This window comes from Pseudophryne corroboree, chromosome 4 (assembly GCF_028390025.1).
Source record: "Pseudophryne corroboree isolate aPseCor3 chromosome 4, aPseCor3.hap2, whole genome shotgun sequence".
NCBI lineage: Eukaryota > Metazoa > Chordata > Amphibia > Anura > Myobatrachidae > Pseudophryne > Pseudophryne corroboree.
The window spans coordinates 199,087,318-199,107,413 of NC_086447.1; the positions used below are offsets into that span (position 1 = coordinate 199,087,318).

Sequence of the window (20,096 nt, forward strand, 5' to 3'; positions counted from 1 at the left end):
TGTGCTCCCTCCCTGTACTGTACTGTATGTAGTGTGTGCTCCCTCTCCCTGTACTGTGCTGTATGTAGTGTGTGCTCCCTCCCTGTACTGTGCTGTATGTAGTGTGTGCTTCCTCGCTGTGCTGTATGTAGTGTGTTCCCTCCCTGTATAGTGCTGTATGTAGTATGTGCTCCCTCCCTGTACTGTGCTGTATGTAGTATGTGCTCCCCCTCCCTGTACTGTGCTGTATGTAGTGTGTGCTTCCTCCCTGTGCTGTATGTAGTGTGTGTTCGCTCCCTGTACTGTGCTGTATGTAGTGTGTGCTCCCTCCCTGTACTGTGCTGTATGTAGTGTGTGATCCCTCCCTGTACTGTGCTCAGGGCCGGCTCTAGCCCTTGTGGTACAACGGGCGAAATTAGGGGCGTGGCTTCATACAGGGAAGGGCATTGTAGCAGCATATGCATAAAGTTGCAGGTAAACATTAGCATAACGTAACGCAAAGGAGGCCCCAACTGTGTCTATCTCAGAATCAGGACCTCTGAGGAGTGACCCCGCGCTCTTGACAGGCTCCTCCCCCTCAGACTCCACCCCCATTAGGGCTACTTCCATAAATTTCCAGGGCTTGTGTTCGATCTCAATCCGCCCCTGGTGCCATTGACCGTTCATACATTGCCCCACATATCTGTGTGCTATCTGTGTGCTATCTTTAGCGCTGCTGTCATACATGGGGTGGAGCAGTATCAGCGCACATAACGTGTGATGAAACCTCTTCCCCACATCTACCCTTGTGTTTGAAAAATGACAGGAGCTGATTGGTTGGATTTTATCTCTTTCTATTTTATCACTTTCTAACGTTTAGTACATCTGCCCCTATCTGATCAATCTGGCTGGTTGGAATGAAAGTCTGGTAATGTATGGGAGCAAATGACAATCAACTACTTGCTCCCAAACATTGGAAACAAGGGCGTAGCTACCATAGGTGCAGAAAGTGCAGCTGCTATGGGGCCCAGAGCTGAGAGGGGCCCACCTTCCCTGTGAAAGTTACGTGTTATATATATTTTTTACCATTGGGTGATAAAAACATTTGCCTTGGTACCTACAATATATCTAGTTATGCCCGCTGCCTGCCTCTCATACTTGTGATATATTGTAAATTTTTATAGAAAAAAAATGAGTGTTTGGTACTGGGAAGGGAGTGGGAGGAGGACATAAATGCAATTCTGTTGTCCAGGGCTTCCATTAACTTAATGGAGAAGGGTCTGAATGGGTTAAAAAATGTAAAAAAAAAAAAACTGCGTGAGGTCCCCCCTCCTAAGTATAACCAGCCTCGGGCTCTTTGAGCCGGTCCTGGTTGTTTAAATACTGGGGAAAAATTGGACAGGGGTTCCCCGTATTTAGACAACCAGCACCGGGCTCTTAGTCCGGTCCTGGTTCCAAAAATACGGGGGACAAAAGATGTAGGGGTCCCCCGTATTTTTAAAACCAGCACCGGGCTCCACTAGCCAGGGACATAATGCCACAGCCGGGGGACACATTTACGTAGGTCCCTGCGGCCGTGGCATTACCCCCCCAACTAGTCACCCCTGGCTGGGGTTCCCTGGAGGAGTGGGGACCCCTTAAATCAAGGGGTCCCCCCCTCCAGGCACCCAAGGGCCAGGGGTGAAGCCCGAGGCTGTCCCCAGCACCCCTGGGCGGTGGGTGCCAGGCTGATAGTCATGAGTGTTAAAAAAAGAATATTGTTTTTTGTCGTGGAACTACAAGGCCCAGAAAGCCTCCTCCGCTTGCTGGTACTTGGAGAACCTCAAGTACCAGCATTCGGGGAAATAACGGGCTCGCTGGTACTTGTAGTTCTACAACAAAAAAATACCCAAATAAAAACACAACACACACACCGTGAAAGTAAAATTTTATTATAACACACGTACACACTCACACATACTTACCTACATCCCACGCCGAGAATCACGTCCACTTGTCCAGTAGAATCCTATAGCGGACCTGTAAAAATGAGAGATTACTTACCTACATCCCATGCCGAGAATCACGTCCACTTGTCCAGTAGAATCCTATAGCGGACCTGTAAAAATGAGAGATTACTTACCTACATCCCATGCCGAGAATCACGTCCACTTGTCCAGTAGAATCCTATAGCGGACCTGTAAAAATGAGAGATTACTTACCTACATCCCACGCCGAGAATCACGTCCACTTGTCCAGTAGAATCCAACAGTGGGACCTGTAAAAGTGAATGAAAATAAGGAGTTACAGAGGAGAGAGAGAGAGAGAGAGAGAGAGAGAGAGAGAGAAAAAACACACATACCTGCTGCTGTTGTCTGCGGACGGACCAGCCGCCCGGAGAGAGGCGCACACAGTACAAGCAGTCAGCGGGAGGGGAGGACGGAGCCGCCGGACTCTGGCAGCTGTCAGGTGCCTGTGTGCGGGAGGGGGGGACGGGGCCAGCGGAGCATAACAGGGGAGAGCAGCAGTCACTGCAGACCCACCGCTGCTGCTGCTCCCCTCCCAACTTCTGCCTCCCGTCGCGTCTTGGTGATTGGACAGCGGATCCAGTGCTGGATCCGCAGTCCAATCACAGCTGCCTCGCTGACATGGGGGTGGTGTCCCTGTCAGCGAGGCACTTTTTTCAGTGCCGCTTTGCCATTGTATTTCAATGGGCTTTTACAGCCCGATGCTAGGCTCCGCCCCCCGCTCTCTCCCCGTTCCTATTCTGTATGGGAGGCACTGCTAACAGTGCCTCCCAAAGCAATTTCACCCCCCAAAAAATATGCCATTACATAAGGAAGATACTTATGACATAGAATATGTGTCATAAGTATCTTCTATGTATTCTTTTACTAATTAATCTATTCTTTTACTAATTAATCACAGGGGAGGCACTGCCTCCCCTGCCTCCCCTGACTGCACGTCCCTGCCTACAATGTAACATAATATGAACTAGGGCACTACTATGGTTCAGAAAATAAGCAAGGGCACTATTATGGGGCATACAATTAACAACTCCTGCGGTCTCTGTCGAATAATTGGGATAGGGGTCCCTTCAAAATGTTTCTATGGGGCTCATAAGGTTCTGGCTACGCCCCTGACTGGAAAACACAAAAATGATTCTTTGGACAACTTGGTTGAATCAAATGGACCATTTTTGTCTGTTTTCCAGTGTTTTGGAGCAAATGCCCAGTTTGTCATGTGCTCCCATACATTACCAGACTTTCATTCCAACCAGCCAGATTGGGCAGATGCCCTTAAAGTGTATGGCCGTCTGAAGATGTTGTACCTGTAGATTGCTTACAGTGATTGCTGATTGTATGAGTGAACAAGCTGTGCATGTAATGCCTAGCAGCCAAGATTTGGAAATATTGCTTCCCTTTTTCATGGAACGGAATGTGTATCATAACCTCCCCTCCAGCAGCCTAACCCTCCCTTTATACTTAAGTCGGGATTCTCAGCAGTGTCAGGATTCCAATCCCATTCTTCTGACCGCCAGCATCCTGATTGCCCGGATGCCAGCTACATCCCGTTCTGTCCATACACTGCCTGCTGGATGTAGTGTTTATTATCAACATACAATTCTAATGCATTTAAATATCCTATAATCAATTTTAAATTTGTGCGTTCAAAGAATAAGAGAATTAATACTGGACAGTTGACCAGTATCAAATACAGGCACAAACATTTCCAGCCCTGGAAAACAGGGAGAATGGTTCTGCATGATAATTGTACCCAGTTTGAACATGCTCTCCTAAAGCTGTGGCATTTAACAAAATACTGACTTCTTTGTATTGTGTTCCTCTTCATTGAAGCAAATAATAATAGTACATCTGTCACCAAACTATAAATACTTCCTATGAGTAATAGTGGGCTTTTTGAATGAGCTGGTTATTGATACCTGCTACGTTATCCTTTCTTTTTCCCTAAATCCTGTGTTATTCTCGTGGTCGTCACCTTTTGGCTTTGCACAAGGAAAAGAAGCACGTTACCGGCAATTAGAGTGCTATAGAGGATAATGCACGGTGTACAGTATGTGCATTGTTCAGTCCTATTATACACAAATGACATATTTACCATACTTTCACATCTTGTCTTTCCTTCTTTTATGATCTAATAATTTTTTTTCCTGAACTACATTTAGGTAACCTATTTATTGTTAATCAGGTTTTTCACTTGATAAATAACAATTGAAATCACATCTTACACCTCTAAGTTATCAGCGATATTTATCATACTTTGCTTGCGCATGTGAAAAGAGGCTTCCCTAGCAAAGCACGTTCTCCTTTGGGGAGGTGTTCAGTGAAAGACTTCATTTACTAAGCGCCCTGGGGAAGTTACTGCACCTGCGCACAGTCCGGGTGTAGTACGGGTGACCGGCGGTCTCCTGACCGCCGGTCACCTTACCGACGCCGGGATCCCGGCAGCATACTGACGCCGGGATCGCGGCGGGGAGAGGCGAGTGCAGCAAGCCCCTTGCGGGCTCGCTGCGCTCGCCACGCTGCGGGCTCGGTGGCGACCTGCAGTCGCCACGGGTTTTATTCCCACTCTATGGGTGTCGTGGACACCCACGAGTGGAAATAGTCCCTGTTGGTCGGCATGCCGACCATCGGGATAGTGAGCCGTCGGGCTCACGGAGGAGGTCATGTGACTGTCGGTCAGCCGACCGGCGGTCACATGACTACCACCCCACAGTCCAGCTGCCAGAGAGGCAGAGGCGGATTGGCCATAGGGTTTACAGGGAAGATTCCCGGTGGGCCAACGCACCCGTGGGGCCTGTTTTGTTTGAAGACATGTGGTCCTTTTTATAGACATAGTGAATAAGATGCAAAATAATTTGCATATATGAAAATTACTGCCACTTAGCCTGTGATTGCAGATGATCTAGTGTATGCTCTGTCTGCCTGCTTGGCTGACATATAAGATTGAGTGAATAGTGATTGGGATACGGTTGGTGTAATAAGCAAGAAAATATATCTTTCTAAAGAATGATATAGTTTCCTAAATTGTGAAGGTGTATCATATAATGTGCTCATAATATTTAATTTTATTTCCTTTTTAACTTCCCCCTTGATGCTGGACATCCCCACTATCTGGAAAGTCTTGGGTGGGAGGGTGCTGCTGCCATGGCCCATGGCTAGACCTTACACCTCTGGTGCTGCCCATGTGGGGCCACTAGTACAAATTTTTCCAGGGCCGCTTTTTGTTCCCAATCCGCCCCTGCAGAGAGGGAACCACAGATGACTCTCTCTGACAATCCCGCAGTACACATGTTACAGCAGCTAATCCCAGCTCAAGATGGCTAACTGGGGCCAAGCTTTTCGGAGCTTGGTAAATAAGGCCAGACAGCAGTCCCCTATAGAAAATCATGGGGACAGGATATGCTCTGTTTAATAGGATAGTTATTTAATTAAAACGTGATAATTCCCATGTCCACATGACTTTTTTATGTGGGAAATTAAGGCAATAAATAGGTCCCTAGGTCACATAACAATCTTGTGACTGTCATGCATACAACAGTGTATAGGAGTTAAGCAGTGTGATTGGTAAGTGCACTGTTGAGATAAAAGCTTGTAAAATATGATTCTCTATTGTTCAAGCAAATAGTAACCTTTGGGGCTGACGAATATTGCAGATTAATTGCAGCCATTTAAACTGTTGAGAATTTGATGCCAGTGTCGTCATGGTATAGTAACGGAAAGACCGTAACTGTTGAGTCGTCTCTCTTTACATGCATGCTCTCACGTTATTGAATGAGAAATCTTAGGACCAGAACACTTGGGTATTTTGTCAAATATCTTCAATCATTCTAGTCCTGTCCCTCTTATTGATCTCTCCGCAGCTTGTCTTTTACCAAATGCCCCTTAGATGTGTTTGGAGTTTTTTTTTGTGTGTTTTATTGCTGTGTTTATTTATTCTTTATTTAGACTTTTGTGTGGTTGGCACTTGGTTATTAGCATACCTCCCAACTGTCCCGATTTTCGCGGGACAGTCCCGTTTTTTGGGGACTGTCCCGCTGTCCCACCCGCGGGCCGCAGTGTCCCGCGGTGGGGGGGGGTCAGTTGGGAGACTCCTGCACGCGCTGCTCTGCTTAGCAGAGCAGCGATGAGTAGACGCTGTGCACATGCGCACAGCGTCTATTCAGTGCAGACAGAGGGAGAGAGGGCATGCCAGCAGCTCACGGAGCGCTGGGCATGCCCCCTCAATGACGAAATCGGGGGCGTGGCTCGCGATCGCGGGTCCTCCCGAGAGGTCACGCCCCTTTCCCATAGGCCACGCCCCCTTTCCCATAGCCCACACCCCTTTTTTCGGGAGCGCACGCGGCTTCGCCGCGCGTGTGTCCCTCTTTACAAGCGGCTAAAGTTGGGAGGTATGTATTAGCATATATAGTATCAGGTGCAAGCAGGGGTGGATTGGGATGGAAAAGCAGCCCGGGAAATTTATGGAAGCAGTTCTAATGGTGTCAGGGTCTGCTGTGGGAGTGGAGTCTAATAAGGGGGTCTGGTTCTGAGTTGGGCACATTGCGGCCTTCCTTGCATCTTTTGTTGCAGTTGCGTCTGTGACTTTATGCTAATGAGGCTATCCATATATGCAAGAACAGAGATGCCCACTTTCAGTGCCTACAGATGCTGCAGACGGCACCATCAGTCACACCATTGTAAATGTCATCAGGTCTATGGGGGTCATTGCGAGTTGTTCGCTCGTTGCCGATTTTCGCAACGGAGCGATTAAGGCAAAAATGCGCATTGTACGCAGTGCGCATGCGCTAAGTATTTTAGCACAAAACTTAGTTTCGTTCGCTATTCTGCTAAGCTAAGATACACTCCCAGAGGGCGGCGGCTTAGCGTGTGCAATGCTGCTAAAATCTGCTAGCGAGCGCACAACTCGGAATGACCCCCAATACTAGGTGCAGATGATCGGTCTCGGTATAGCCTTCAGTGTGAGCAATTCAATGTCTCTATACATAACCACTTTCAGCAACACGCCCATGGTGGTCATTCGAGTTGATCGCTCGCTAGCTGCTTTTAGCAGCATTGCACACGCTAGGCCGCCGCCCTCTGGGAGTGTATCTTATCTTAGCAGAATTGCGAACGAAAGAGTAGCAAAATTGCTACTAAAAATTTTCATGCAGTTTCTGAGTAGCTCCAGACCTACTCCTAGATTGCGATCACCTCAGTCCGTTTAGTTCCTGGTTTGACGTCACAAACACGCCCTGCGTTCGGCCAGCCACTCCTGCGTTTTTCCCTGGCACACCTGCGTTTTTTAGCACACTCAAGGAAAACGCTCAGTTACCTCCCAGAAATGCCCCTTTCTTGTCAATCACTCACCGATCAGCAGTGCGACTGAAAAGCGCCGCACGAACACCAGCAAATCTACTTAGTTTTGTGTTAAATAACTTAGCGCATGCGCGCTGCGTACCATGCGCATTTTCCACCTAACCGCTGCGTTGCGGAAAAACGGCAACGAGCAAACAACTCTGAATGACCACCCATACTACATAATATCTGTATCTGATTAGCCTACCTCCCGTAACCACACAGGAATGCCCAACATATTTCTAATACACTTCTTGGTGCGTGTGTCTGACTCTGTACTGCAACTCTGTACAAACATCATCGCGGTGCATGCATGGGCAGTGCAACTCAGACGCAAGCGCAGATGAAATACATTGCACAAGAAAAAAAATAAAACACATTGGCCCCCATAAGAGAAAACACGTTACACTGGCCCCCACAGAAACAATAAAACAAATTGGCCCCCACAGGGAAAAAAAATAAATGTATAATATAACTTTTGGTCTTACAATTTGTTTCAAATATCCACTGCTGTTTGAAAAACCCAGTGACACCAAGAGGTTTTATCATTCTTGGCTTGTGTGTGTGTGTGTGTGTGTGTGTGTGTGTGTGTGTGTGTGTGTGTGTGTATGTACAGTATGTGTGTGTGTGTGTGTGTGTGTGTGTGTGTATATAATATATATATTTCTTAACATTTATGTAGCGCTAGTATATTCCACTGCACTGTCTTTCAAAGTCAAGCAGGGGAGGATTGGGAACTGAAAATGGCCATGGAAAAATTTGTAGAAGTGGCCTCACATGGGCAGCACCAGAGGTATACCATGTCAACATACATATCAGGCCCCACATGCACATCAGCCCACTGGAGATCTTCCCTGTGACAGCACCATGGCCGGTCCACCCTTGTGTACAAGCCAATTAAACAAAGATGAAAACTCCTTAAGGGCCAAGTAAAAATGTACAGCTGCACAGTTCAACCAACATTTATTCTTGTGTGTGTGTTTGTCAAAGGCAAGAAACACACAGGGGTATATTTACTAAGGTCCCGATTTTGACCGAGATGCCGTTTTTTCTTCAAAGTGTCATCTCGGTAATTTACTAAGCAAAAATCACGGCAGTGATGAGGGCATTCGGAATATTTTGGAAGTCCTAGGAAAAAATCACGAATCAATACACCATCGGTCAAATACGCCTGCAATTTGGTAGAAATCGGGAATTTACTAAAAAGTGCAAATCACAAACACTGCCGACAATAGCCAAACACTGCCGTGATAAAATACAAATCGTAAAAAAGTGCTAAAAAAAACCAGACCTGCTTTTTTATCCCGTGTTTGGATAGGCATGCTACAATGTAGCACCTATGCGCTCCATTATAACCAATGGTGGGAACTTTGTGGTCAGCGGTGAGGTTACTTTTGGTCACCAGATGACCACAAAGTTCCCACCATTGGTTACAATGGAGCGCATAGGCGCTACATTGTAACACTGCCGTGTGCCGCCTGTCATACAGTACAGGAGCAAACAGCCGATCAGGAGGGTGCCACAACGTGGCGCTCCCTGATTGGCTGATGGAACCCTCTTAGACTTAAGTCAGAGGGGGTTCCTGGCATTCGGGGAAAGGGGTCCCATGTGAAAACATGGGGCCCCTTTCAGTTCGTGGTCGGGTGTCCGTTTTTTTATTTTTACAAGTACGTGGATTACAAATGGATTACCCGAGGAGCCCTCTACACTGGATTTGGTGAGTAGAATTTTTTCAACAGGTACACCATGGATTCTACATGGAGAAGAGGACCAACCCTCGTGTGAACATAAGGTAAGTATGTGTATATGGTGGTGTGTATGTATGCATTAAAGTTATACTTTCAAGGTGTGTGTGTGATGTCTTTATTGGGGTATTTTTTTAGTAGTAGTACTACAGGTACCAGCGGGCCCGGTTTTCCGCCGCATGCTGGTACTTGTGGTTCTCCAAGTACCAGCTTGCGGGGGAGGCTTGCTGGGACTTGTAGTAGTACTGCTACTAAAAATAATATTCATAACTTACAACAAAGGCTATCAGCCCCCCATCCGCAGCCCATTGGATGGGGGGGGACAGCCTCGGGCTTCACCCCTGGCCCTTGGGTGGCTGGAGGGGGGGGACCCCTTGATTTAAGGGGTTCTCACTCCTACAGGGTACCCCGGCCAGGGGTGACTAGTTGGGTATTTAATGCCACGGCCGCAGGGCGCTGTATAAAAGTGACCCCCGGCTGTGGCATTATCTGTCCAGCTAGTGGAGCCCGGTGCTGGTTTCAAAAATACGGGGGACCCCTACGCTTTTTGTCCCCCGTATTTTTGGAACCAGGACCAGGCGCAGAGCCCGGTGCTGGTTGCTTAAATATGGGGGAACCCCTGTCAATTTTTCCCCCATATTTTTGCAACCAGGACCGGCTCAAAGAGCCCGAGGCTGGTTTGGCTTAGGAGGGGGGACCCCACGCAATTTTTTTTTTGTTTAAACATTTTTTTTTTTTGCAAGGTGCACAATGAAGCCCAGCACGGATCTCTCAGATCCGGCCGAGATTCATTGTATTAAAGTCGGCAGTGTTTTACAAGTCACTCACGTAAAACACTGCCTAAAAAAACGAATGACATCGACATCGGAAAAAACGAAAATGCAGAATACGGCAGCTTAGTAAATTAGTCGTAATCAATTCAAAAAGTTGCATATTTACACTTTCGATGTCATTCGTGATTGAACTTTGACCTCAAACGGGAAAATACGATTCTTAGTAAATTTACCCCATAGTCCATTAATCTATTCATTTATCTGTCCTGGTTTGCTTATTAAGCAGGTCCCACCCGAATACAGGCTGATAGCATAACACTGTGAATTTTGAGGATGCCTGGCAATTAAAATCACACAATGTGACAACTTGTATTATGATACCTTTAGTGTGGAGAGAATCTCTGAAAGTTAGTGTCTTTGATCACAAAATAAAAAAAAATCTGCAATTTAGTTTTGCTGTCCACTGGTTAAGGCATCACTTTGTAACTTAAGTTCCTGTCTATCTAGATTCCCTCAGCCTTAGTGCAGTCTCTCGTTGTCTCTTGTATGAAGAATGTAGAACTCATACTTGCATCCTCTCCCAGTACTGTGTATGTCCAGGGAACTTTTTCCCAGGCTCCCAGAAGACCCGGCCTCCCGCATCCTACCCACTTCCCAAGTGTGATTCGCTGCCAGTCAGACTGAAAGCACAAATGACAGCGAATCATAACATCATGGCTACGCTGAGTGATGCTGTGAATCACTTAATTGTATAGCATCCATGAATAACAATAAATGTTATTGTTAAAAAAAAAAATCTTATTACATACATATTAAAATAAATGTGCTTTCTATTTTTTTTTTTGCTTTTATTGTTTTAAGGAGTTTGTACTCTGAAGCCCGATACTGGGCTTCTAGTGCACTTTGCATATGTGACCCAGCAATGTCGGGTAATATATGCACAAACAGAACCCTGACTCGCTGGCGATGCGATGAATTTTGGCATTTTAGGTGAAACTTTCAATTGTTATGTCCGAAGCGTCTCCTCTGCTCTCCCAGTCCTAGATACTGTATACGCAATGTTCTCTTATGTTCATAAATCAGGTCTCTCCTGATGAATCTATTGGCAGCTATGTCGCAGCCGCCGGGCTTTCTATGGAGACGTTCGCTGGAAGCATCTAACATCAGTTGCTTATGTACAAAGAAGCAGATATCGGGCGCATTGTAACTGCGTATGGGATTCCAGCTGCAAGATGTGTCACGCCCCTGAGATGGCTATGACACACCTGCATCTGAGTCACCACTCCCCCGTTACCTCCCACAAACGCCCCCTGCCTGCCACCCACTTTGTAAATAAATCCTTTCTGCAACCTCTGTCATCGCAAGACCATCTCTAGCAAATGTGCAGTGCGGCTACTATGCATGCTCAGGGCGTGGCAATGTAATCGCTCCGCAACGTACTTTGTGCCCATGTCTGAATCAGGCCCCTTGTGCTGAATGACCCAGTATAATATGTTGATGCCAGCTAAGGGCTTGAAATGTAATCACACCAGGTATATTAATCTGTTTTGAATGAATTGACCTGTGCATGACAGTGATATATTTTCTGCTTCTTACAGAGAATATCTTCACAATGAAGACTCCAGCAACCCTCCGGCAGATACCCCCTCCCCTGCTGAGTGTTCCACTACCACCCCTGAGGCGCTGCCAACTGTCTATCCTGCACCAGCAGACTCATGGAAAACCTTAATAGGACATGTAGGTAAGAAGTACATTGCTGATGTGCAGATGAAAGCCATAGATACTAGCCAAGCCTGGATTCACCTGCCAAGAGTATGTGCAAATAGCAGTTCTACTTTACAAGAGCATTACAGCATGACTTTCAGCTGTTTCCCTGCATACATATGAGTTCTGCATGTGGGACACAGGTTCATCACAATGGTTAGCAATGATGAGTCACCTTGTGGCCAAGCTGCTACCTGGATCAGAGTTGTATGCTGCCCCACGTTTGTTGTGTTTCGGCAAGGATTTCTGAGTGCACAGTGCGGCATAATATGGTGATTCTTTATAGCATTAAAGTTGGTTCTTCTATGAGCAGTCTTTTTAATGGCAATTTAGTGTTAAAACATAGTGACTAGTAGTTATTATTATCAAAGGGAATCAAATGCATAGAGAACTTTCTGCTAGCCCCTGGAGCCTATCATTATAATCACAGTGTGGTAAGCACTGTATAACACATGTTTTAAGTCAACTCTATTTTAAGAAAGACAAGTTATGTGTTGCTCCACGGTCTCCTTCATTTTATTTATTTATTAATATAAAAAGCACTGTCTTATGTGCCAATAACACGAAGAGCCAAATATACAGCAGGGATGTGTCAGTTATGTTATTTATGCTCCGATAAGCTGGAGACTGAGACAAAATGTTCCAGCCTGTGAATTATTACTCCATAGGTGTCCACTACAGTCCCGTAATGGGGACATAACGAGAGCAGACAATGGAACTGATTTTGACTTCAGATGTTTGTACTGTAGAATATAATTGTTTCATCTTTTCAACTTGTCTTGCAAATTAGTGCAGTTATATGTGAATTACTATTAGCCTTGTCTCATCCAATGCTAATGTGTAGGTTTCAAATTATTGACATGGTTTTGCAATTTCTTGGAAATGAAAGGTTACAGCACAGTGATCTAGCGATCTTCACTGCTTTAAATAGCCTTACAGCTTTTTGTTTTTCTGCAGTTTTGTATTATTTGCACTCAGTGTATTTCATTACGCCAGACACTTCTCTCAATGCTGTCTAATCTCTGTTCTACAAACCCTTCATTGTCATCTTTAATACTCTGCTCCCCATGTACAGTACTTCTTACTCCTCTCTCTTCCTATCCTCTCTTCTCTGTAATATTGTGCTCTCCATAGCCTTATTTCTTCTGTACCCCCATCCTTCTTTCTGCTCTGTGATGCTTGGAAGTGCATGTCATTCTTGCTTCTCTCCCCCCCCCCCCCCCCCCCCAACACTCACACTCACACTCTCTCTCTCTCTCTCTCTCTCTCTCTCTCTCTCTCTCTCTCTCTCTCTCTCTCCATATGCTTCTTTTTCCTCTGTGATGGTCTCTGCATGTCCTTCTCTCTACTCTCTGCATACTCTTCTTTCTCCTCTGTGATGCTCAAATCTCTATGGTCTGCTCTCTCCTCTCTGCATACTCTTCTTTCTCCTCTGTGATGCTTTACTCTTCATGGCCTTCTTTCTGCATACATTTCTTTATCCTCTGATGCTCTATTTTTCATGGTCTGCTCTCTCCTCTTTGCATACTCTTTTCTCTGCTCTTTGATGCTCTACTCTCCATGGTCAACTCTATCCTCTCTCTGCATACTCTTCTTTTTCCTCTGTGATGCTCTACTCTTCATCGTCTGCTCTCTCATCTCTCTCTGCATACTTTTCTTTTTCCTCTGTGATGCTCTACTCTTCATCGTCTGCTCTCTCATCTCTCTCTGCATACTTTTCTTTTTCCTCTGTGATGCTCTACTCTTCATCGTCTGCTCTCTCATCTCTCTCTGCATACTTTTCTTTTTCCTCTGTGATGCTCTACTCTTCATCGTCTGCTCTCTCATCTCTCTCTGCATACTTTTCTTTTCTCTAACGTCCTAGTGGATGCTGGGAACTCCGTAAGGACCATGGGGAATAGCGGGCTCCGAAGGAGGCTGGGCACTCCAGAAAGATCTTAGACTACCTGGTGTGCACTGGCTCCTCCCACTATGACCCTCCTCCAAGCCTCAGTTAGATTTCGTGCCCGGCCGAGGTTGGATGCACACTAGGGGCTCTCCTGAGCTCTTAGAAAGTTATAGTCTTAGAATTTGTTTTTTTCAGTGAGACCTGCTGGCAACAGGCTCACTGCAGCGAGGGACTAAGGGGAGAAGAAGCGAACTCGCCTGCTTGCAGCCGGATTGGGCTTCTTAGGCTACTGGACACTATTAGCTCCAGAGGGATCGACCGCAGGCCCAGCCTTGATGTTCGGTCCCGGAGCCGCGCCGCCGTCCCCCTTACAGAGCCAGAAGCAGGAAGATGGTCCGGAAAATCGGCGGCATGAAGACGTCCTGTCTTCACCAAGGTAGCGCACAGCACTGCAGCTGTGCGCCATTGCTCCTCATACACACTTCACACTCCGGTCACTGAGGGTGCAGAGCGCTGGGGGGGGCGCTCTGAGGCAGCAATAAAAACACCTTGGCTGGCTAAAATACCTCAATATATAGCCCCTGGGGCTATATATGAGGTAAATACCCCTGCCAGAATCCCAAAATAAGCGGGAGAATAGGCCGCGAAAAAGGGGCGGAGCCTATCTCCTCAGCACACTGGCGCCATTTTTCCCTCACAGCTCGGCTGGAAGGAAGCTCCCTGGCTCTTCCCTGCATTTCTACAATACAGTAAGAGGGAAAAAGAGAGGGGGGGGCACTAAATTGGCATTGTATACAGTATAAGCAGCTATTAGGGACATAACTCAGTTAGTCCCTGTATATATATAGCGCTCTGGTGTGTGCTGGCATACTCTTACTCTGTCCCCCCAAAGGGCTTTTGTGGGTCCTGTCCTCTATTTGAGCATTCCCTGTGTGTGTGGAGTGTGTCGGTACGGCTGTGTCGACATGTTTGAGGAGGATAATGATGTGGAGGGAGAGCAGATGCCTTTAGCAGAGATGTCACCCCCTGCGGGGCAGACACCTGAGTGGATGGTATTATGGCAAGAAATGAGTGCACGTATAGACTCCTTACATAAAAAATTTGACGACATGCCGACTGTGGGACAGCCGAGTCTTCAGCTCGTGCCGGTCCAAGGGTCTCAGAAGTCATCAGGGGCTCTAAAACGCCCGTTATCTCAGGTGGCACAAGTAGATGTCGACACGGATACTGACGCCAGTGTCGACGACGATGAGTCAAATTTAATGCCCGTTAAGGCCATTCGCTGCATGATTGAGGCAATGAAAGAGGTGTTAAATATTTCTGATTTACATCCAGGTACCACAAAAAAGGGTATTATGTTTGGGGAGAAAAAACTACCTGTAGTTTTTCCCCCGTCAGATGAATTAAATGAAGTGTGTGAAGAAGCGTGGGCTTCCCCTGATAAGAAATTGGTGATTCCTAAGAAATTACTAATGGCGTTCCCTTTCCCGCCAGAGGATAGGTTACGTTGGGAAACACCCCCGAGGGTGGATAAAGCGCTCACACGTTTGTCAAAAAAGGTGGCACTACCGTCCCAGGATACGGCCGCCCTTAAGGAACCTGCTGATAGAAGGCAGGAGGCGATCCTGAAGTCTGTATATACACACTCAGGCATTATTCTCAGACCAGCAATTGCGTCAGCTTGGATGTGCAGTGCTGCCGCTGCATGGTCAGATAACCTGTCAGAAAATATTGACACACTAGACAGAGACACGATCCTGTTAACAATTGACCATATAAAAGACTCAGTCTTATACATGAGAGATGCACAGAGGGAAATCTGCCGGCTGGCATCTAAAGTAAGTGCACTATCTATCTCTGCTAGGAGATGTTTATGGACTCGCCAGTGGACTGGAGATGCAGATTCCAAAAGGCACATGGAAGTTTTGCCTTATAAAGGGGAGGAATTATTTGGGGATGGTCTCTCCGACCTAGTTTCCACAGCAACGTCTGGGAAGTCAGCATTTTTACCCCATGTCCCCTCGCAGCCTAAGAAGGCGCCATTTTATCAGGTTCAGTCCTTTCGATCCCAGAAAAATAAGCGGGGAAAAGGAGGGTCTTTTCTGTCAAGAGGCAGAGGCAGGGGAAAAAGGCTGCAGCAAACAGCAGGTTCCCAGGAACAAAAGTCCTCCCCCGCTTCCTCTTCCAAGTCCGCCGCATGACGGTGGGGCTTCACAAGCGGAGCCGGGTACGGTGGGGGCCCGCCTCAGGAATTTCAGCGATCAGTGGGTTCGCTCACAGGTGGATCCCTGGATCCTTCAAATAGTATCTCAAGGATACAGGCTGGAATTCGAGGCGATTCCACCCCGCCGTTTCCTAAAATCCGCCTTGCCGATTGCTCCCTCAGACAGGGAGGCAGTGCTAGCGGCAATTCACAAGCTGTATTCCCAGCAGGTGATAATCAAGGTACCCCTACTCCAACAAGGCCGGGGTTACTATTCCACACTATTTGTGGTACCGAAACCGGACGGTTCGGTGAGACCCATTCTAAATTTGAAGTCCTTGAACACATACATAAAAAAATTCAAGTTCAAGATGGAATCGCTCAGGGCGGTTATTGCAAGCCTGGACGAGGGGGATTACATGGTATCCCTGGACATCAAGGATGCTTACCTACATGTCCCCATTTACAATTCTCACCAGGAGTACCTCAGATTTGTGGTACAGGATTGCCATTACCAATTCCAGACGCTGCCGTTTGGACTCTCCACGGCACCGAGGGTATTTACCAAGGTTATGGCGGAAATGATGATACTCCTTCGAAAAAAGGGAGTTTTAATTATCCCATACTTGGACGATCTCCTAATAAAGGCACGATCCAAGGAACAGTTGTTAGTGGGAGTAGCACTATCTCAGGAAGTGCTGAGCCAGCACGGTTGGATTCTGAATATCCCAAAGTCACAGCTGGTCCCCACGACACGTCTAATGTTCCTGGGAATGATTCTGGACACGGCCCAGAAAAAAGTGTTTCTCCCGGAGGAGAAAGCCAGGGAGTTGTCTTCTCTAGTCAGAGACCTCCTAAAACCAAAACAGGTATCGGTGCATCACTGCACGCGAGTCCTGGGAAAGATGGTAGCTTCCTACGAAGCAATTCCATTCGGCAGGTTCCATGCCAGAATCTTTCAGTGGAACCTGTTGGACAAGTGGTCCGGATCGCATCTTCAGATGCATCGTTTAATAACCCTGTCTCCACGAACCAGGGTGTCTCTTCTGTGGTGGCTGAACAGTGCGCATCTTCTGGAGGGCCGCAGATTCGGCATACAGGACTGGGTCCTGGTGACCACGGATGCCAGCCTACGAGGCTGGGGGGCAGTCACAAAGGGAAGAAATTTCCAGGGACTATGGTCAAGTCAGGAGACTGCCCTTCACATAAATATTCTGGAACTAAGGGCCATTTACAATGCCCTAAGTCAAGCAAAATCCCTGCTCCTACACCAGCCGGTGCTGATCCAGTCAGACAACATCACGGCAGTCGCCCATGTGAATCTGACAGGGCGGCACAAGAAGCAGGACGGCGATGGCAGAAGCCACAAAAATTCTCCGATGGGCGGAGAATCATGTACTAGCACTGTCAGCAGTGTTCATCCCGGGAGTGGACAACTGGGAAGCAGACTTTCTCAGCAGGCACGACCTCCACCCGGGAGAGTGGGGACTTCATCCAGAAGTCTTCCAAATGATTGTAAATCAATGGGGTCGTCCACAGGTGGACATGATGGCGTCCCGCATAAACAAAAAACTAGAGAAGTATTGCGCCAGGTCAAGAGACCCTCAGGCGATAGCGGTGGACGCCCTAGTGACACCGTGGGTGTACCGGTCAGTGTATGTGTTCCCTCCTCTACCTCTCATACCAAAGGTACTGAGAATAATAAGAAAGCGAGGAGTAAACACAATTCTCGTGGTTCCGGATTGGCCAAGAAGAGCGTGGTACCCGGAACTTCAAGAGATGATCTCAGAGGACCCTTGGTCCCTGCCGCTCAGACAGGACCTGCTACAGCAGGGCCCCTGTCTGTTCCAAGACTTACCGCGGCTGCGTTTGACGGCATGGCGGTTGAACGCCGGATCCTGAAGGAAAAGGGCATTCCGGAGGAAGTCATTCCTACGCTTATTAAAACCAGGAAAGATGTTACGGCAAAACATTATCACCGCATATGGCGGAAATATGTTGCATGGTGCGAGGCCAAAAAGGCCCCAACAGAGGAATTTCAACTAGGTCGATTTCTGCATTTCCTGCAAGCAGGAGTGAATATGGGCCTAAAACTAGGCTCCATTAAAGTACAGATCTCGGCTCTGTCGATTTTCTTTCAAATGGAACTAGCTTCAGTACCTGAAGTTCAGACGTTTGTGAAAGGAGTGCTGCATATTCAGCCCCCATTTGTGCCTCCTGTGGCACCGTGGGATCTCAACGTGATGTTGAATTTCTTGAAATCACATTGGTTTGAGCCACTAAAAACCGTGGATCTGAAATATCTCACGTGGAAAGTGGTCATGTTATTGGCCCTGGCATCAGCCAGGCGAGTGTCAGAATTGGCGGCTTTATCATGTAAAAGCCCTTATCTGGTTATTCATATGGATAGGGCAGAATTGAGGACTCGTCCCCAGTTTCTCCCTAAGGTGGTGTCAGCGTTTCACCTGAACCAGCCTATTGTGGTGCCTGCGGCTACTAAGGATTTGGAGGACTCCAAGTTGCTAGACGTTGTCAGGGCCCTGAAAATATATGTTTCCAGGACGGCTGGAGTCAGAAAATCTGACTCGCTGTTTATCCTATATGCACCCAACAAGCTGGGTGCTCCTGCTTCTAAGCAGACTATTGCTCGTTGGATTTGTAGTACAATTCAGCTTGCACATACTGTGGCAGGCCTGCCACAGCCTAAATCTGTCAATGCCCATTCCACAAGGAAGGTGGGCTCATCTTGGGCGGCTGCCCGAGGGGTCTCGGCTTTACAACTTTGCCGAGCAGCTACTTGGTCAGGGGCAAACACGTTTGCAAAATTCTATAAATTTGATACCCTGGCTGAGGAGGACCTGGAGTTCTCTCATTCGGTGCTGCAGAGTCATCCGCACTCTCCCGCCCGTTTGGGAGCTTTGGTATAATCCCCATGGTCCTTACAGAGTTCCCAGCATCCACTAGGACGTTAGAGAAAATAAGAATTTACTTACCGGTAATTCTCTTTCTCGTAGTCCGTAGTGGATGCTGGGCGCCCATCCCAAGTGCGGTCTATCTGCAATACTTGTACATAGTTATTGTTAACTAAATCGGGTTATTGTTGAGCCATCTGTTGAGAGGCTCTATCGTTTCATGCTGTTAACTGTGTTTTCATATCACGAGTTGTTCGGTGTGATTGGTGTGGCTGGTATGAGTCTTACCCGGGATTCAAAATCCTTCCTTATTGTGTACGCTCGTCCGGGCACAGTACCTAACTGAGGCTTGGAGGAGGGTCATAGTGGGAGGAGCCAGTGCACACCAGGTAGTCTAAGATCTTTCTGGAGTGCCCAGCCTCCTTCGGAGCCCGCTATTCCCCATGGTCCTTACGGAGTTCCCAGCATCCACTACGGACTACGAGAAAGAGAATTACCGGTAAGTAAATTCTTATTTTTCCTCTGTGATGCTCTACTCTTCATGGGCTGCTCTCTTCTCGCTCTCCTTATCTCTGCATGTTTTTCTTCTTTCATTGTGATGATGTGCTCTCCGTGGTCTGTCATCTCCTGTGTAATTGCTGATACCCTGATACATAAGCAAATACTGGAGGTTCCAAGGAGGGTCCACCACCAAAATACTATTGTTGGGAAGGAACAGAGTAGTGCACAAATTAAGAAAACTGAACACCAATGTAAGATATCTCGGTAGTGGCTGTTCAACGAGAATTCCTCCAAGAGCAAGGCAGTAAATAGTCAGAGATTACATTGTAGCAATAACTTCAAATCTTTTAATGTCTTTGTTCATGAGTCCATCATACAAAAAATAGACTAATGCTTAGGACAAGGAAAGATACCAAGAATAAATACAATTGCTGCTATCGTTCTCATGTTTGCCATAGGCTACCTGGATGATGCAGAATGTTGTTGTATCTTGTGACACGATGAGATGAAAGTGGAAATATTGGAATGTATGGTGTGTGTTAGTGGAAGTATTTTTGTATGCATGGAGTACAACAACAAAAAATGATTACAGACTTGGGGGGTCATTCCGAGTTGATCGCTCGCTAGTAACTTTTAGCAGCTGTGCAAATGCATAGTCGCCGCCCATGGGGGAGTGTATTTTCACTTTGCAAGTGTGCGAACGCGTGTGCAGCTGAGCGGGACGAAAAAGTTTTTTGCCGTTTCTGAGTAGCTCTGGACTTACTCAGCCCTTGTGATCACTTCAGACTTTTTGGTCCCGGAATTGATGTCAGACACCCGCCCTGCAAACGCTTGGACACGCCTGCATTTCTCCAAACACTCCCTGAAAACGGTCAGTTGCCACCCACAAATGCCCTCTTCCTGTCAATCTCCTTGTGATTGGCTGTGGGAATGGATTCTTCGTTAAATCCATCACCCAGCAACGATCCGCTTTGTACTTGTGCGACGCGTCTGCGCATTGCGGTGCATACGCAGT

The 20,096-nt window shown here is 47.1% G+C and overlaps 1 protein-coding gene across 6 annotated transcripts in view; it reads left to right on the forward strand.

Annotated features, from left to right (window-relative positions):
• NGEF (neuronal guanine nucleotide exchange factor) overlaps nucleotides 1-20,096 on the forward strand; it is a 216,452-nt gene that overhangs the window by 135,364 nt on the left and 60,992 nt on the right. For all 6 annotated transcript variants that reach the window (XM_063915726.1, XM_063915727.1, XM_063915728.1 and 3 more), the window contains one exon: nucleotides 11,412-11,554. In XM_063915726.1, the coding sequence (XP_063771796.1) occupies nucleotides 11,412-11,554 (143 nt within the window). The remainder of the gene's footprint in view (nucleotides 1-11,411; nucleotides 11,555-20,096) is intronic.